Source organism: Plectropomus leopardus, chromosome 4 (genome assembly GCF_026936395.1).
Source record: "Plectropomus leopardus strain MGB_pleo_1.0 chromosome 4, ASM2693639v1, whole genome shotgun sequence".
Taxonomy (NCBI): domain Eukaryota; kingdom Metazoa; phylum Chordata; class Actinopteri; order Perciformes; family Serranidae; genus Plectropomus; species Plectropomus leopardus.
The window spans coordinates 557501-560000 of NC_142179.1; the positions used below are offsets into that span (position 1 = coordinate 557501).

General features: G+C 40.0%; 1 protein-coding gene across 4 annotated transcripts in view; it reads right to left on the reverse strand.

The window, feature by feature from the left end:
• Positions 1 to 2500, reverse strand: part of LOC121944739 (far upstream element-binding protein 3-like) — a 32520-nt gene that overhangs the window by 10537 nt on the left and 19483 nt on the right. For all 4 annotated transcript variants that reach the window (XM_088076105.1, XM_088076104.1, XM_088076103.1 and 1 more), the window contains one exon: positions 620 to 780. In XM_088076105.1, the coding sequence (XP_087932231.1) occupies positions 620 to 780 (161 nt within the window). The remainder of the gene's footprint in view (positions 1 to 619; positions 781 to 2500) is intronic.

The following is a 2500-nucleotide window of genomic DNA, read 5'->3' on the forward strand; positions in this document are numbered from 1 at the left end:
TTTCTCTGTTGGTGAGATCATTTTAATCCATTATTTATTATTTACTTACTTATTCAATATGAACTTATGATCAGGGATGTCGAATGCTGCACTCAAGTCCAACAATACAGTACCGATTACTTTTTGGTATCAATTTCTTTCATCAGTTATGTGACTCACAGCAGTCGTTGTAGAGTGCCCTTTTTATATTCGTGCTCAGAGAAATCATTTTTGGAGAAATACGTCTGAGTTCGCACATAAACTATTCTCTCCATAATTTTACTCACGGTCGGCAGCAAACTTATCGGTCGACTAATTTTTACCTGAGAATGATTCTTCACTATTTTTTTCGAGTGGTACAATTTTAGCTATTTTCCATTTTGAAGGAAAATTCATTTTTCCAAATTTAAAATTGATTATATGAGAAACAGGCGGAGCAGTCAAGTCAGCCACCGATTTCAGTAGTTTCATATGAAGGTTATCAACACCTGAAGGCTTTTTTCTCATTTGCTCTCAACAAACTTCCTGCTGTGCTAACACTAACCGTTTCAAGTTTAAATATGCACGATTCAAAGGTGTCGTGTGTTTGTTTTAGGAAAGATGGAAGTAAGTGTCAGTGTGCGTGGGGGTGTGTTTGTACCCCGATCTTGTCGTCTATGAGCTGGCGGGCGAGGTCCATCTGCTGGGCGGTGCCTCTGATGGTGAAGACCCGGGTGTTGGGGTCAGTGGAGGGCGGCGGGTTCCTCTGCAGCTCCACGTGAGCTCCGGACTGCTGGTTAATACTCTTTATGGTTTCTCCACCTGCACGCACGCACACAGACAGGGGTACAGCTGCACGCTCGCTCATCTCATAACTATCAAACAGACAAATGCTCGCGCTGCGAACACGATGAAGGATTCAGTCACCAACAAACTTTTCCAGAGAGCATTAATCACAATTTAAACAGCTGCTGAGCAGATTATAATCCAGCTCCCACATACGGTGAGTGACAGCACAGTTCTGTTAACCCTTTCAGTTAACGTGTTAAATCTTGAATTACCACCTCGCGGCTCTTTACCTCTGCACATTTGTCAAGTTTCGACAGTTTCCATCCACGTCTGTGGAAACACGAACGCCGCACACACAGAAGATCTCTGCAGTCAGCAGAGGGTTAACGTGGACACACAAGGTGCTTAAGTTACGGCCAAAAACATGACTTTAGAAGCCACTGTGACCTTGACCTTTAGACGACCAGATCCTAATCAGTTTATTTTTGAGTCCAAGTGGATGTTTGTGCAAATTTTAGAAAACTCCCTCAAGGTCATGTTTAGATATTGTGTTCACAAAAATGAGACGGATGCGAGGACACAGCGACCTTTTAACGCTAAATTTATGTCAGCTCATCGCTGAGTCCAGCTGAATGTTTGAGCGAACCACGGAAAAATAAATCTGCCCAAAACAGAAAAAAATCTGCACAAGAAAATTTTAACAGAAAAAAATCTGCAGAACACAGAAAATCAGCACAATGTGGAGAAAATCTGCAGAGCAAAGAGAAAATCTGTGCAATATGGAAAAAATGAGCTCCACAAGAAATTCGGCAAAACACAAGAAAACTGCACGACTCTGAGAAAATCTGCACCAAACCAAAAAAATCTGTTCAACATGGAGAAAATCTGCACAACACAATTTCATATTCCTCCACAGATTTCTGTGTTATCCATAAATCTGCAAACACATTATTTTTGACATTACCACCCCTGCAGTCCTTTATTTGTTTTAGGTTTTAGATTCCAGAATTCTCTTTGAAGCACGGACACAAAATCTGAGGTTTTTATTTTTCACATTCACACACCTACAAGAACCGACGTCTCTCCCAACAAACACCTGAGTGTCTCACGTCAGACTTTAAAACGGCTGAATCAGAGGACAGACAGTTTGAGGACAGACGGAGTAACGAAGACAAAACTGCAGTTTATCAGAGTAAAATCTGACCTGCTGTTTTTTTTTTCAGATTATATATAAATGCACACAAACGAACATCAGTCTGAATATTCATGATTTAAAGTGAACATGGCCCCTTTTAAACAAACATATAAATAAATAACTTAATAAATAAATACCTTTATTAGATAAATGAATAAAAATAAAAGACACAATAAAATACAGATTTAAGGGAGCAATTATTTCACCTGCAGCCTGACAAAAACCATAAGCTTAAACCTTTAGACCTAAAAAACAACCATCACCTCCTCCTGCACCTCCTCCTCCTCCTGCACCTCCTCCTCCTCCTGCAGCCATTAACTCTTTGTTAACCAAATGAGGAGACCATTAATGGAGCTTTTATGAGGTGAAAAGACGGAGAGCGAGCAAGTGAGCAGGATATCTGAAGGATTTCGGAATAAATCTCCATATCGTTCAGACTTCAACGCACATTTATTGTGTTTTTATTCCTTTAAATCTCAACAGGTTTTATTTTCAGCAGCAGTGTTTTTACACTCGGTGACATGTTTTCAGTTTGCATTTCAATTTTAAGCAGCTTGA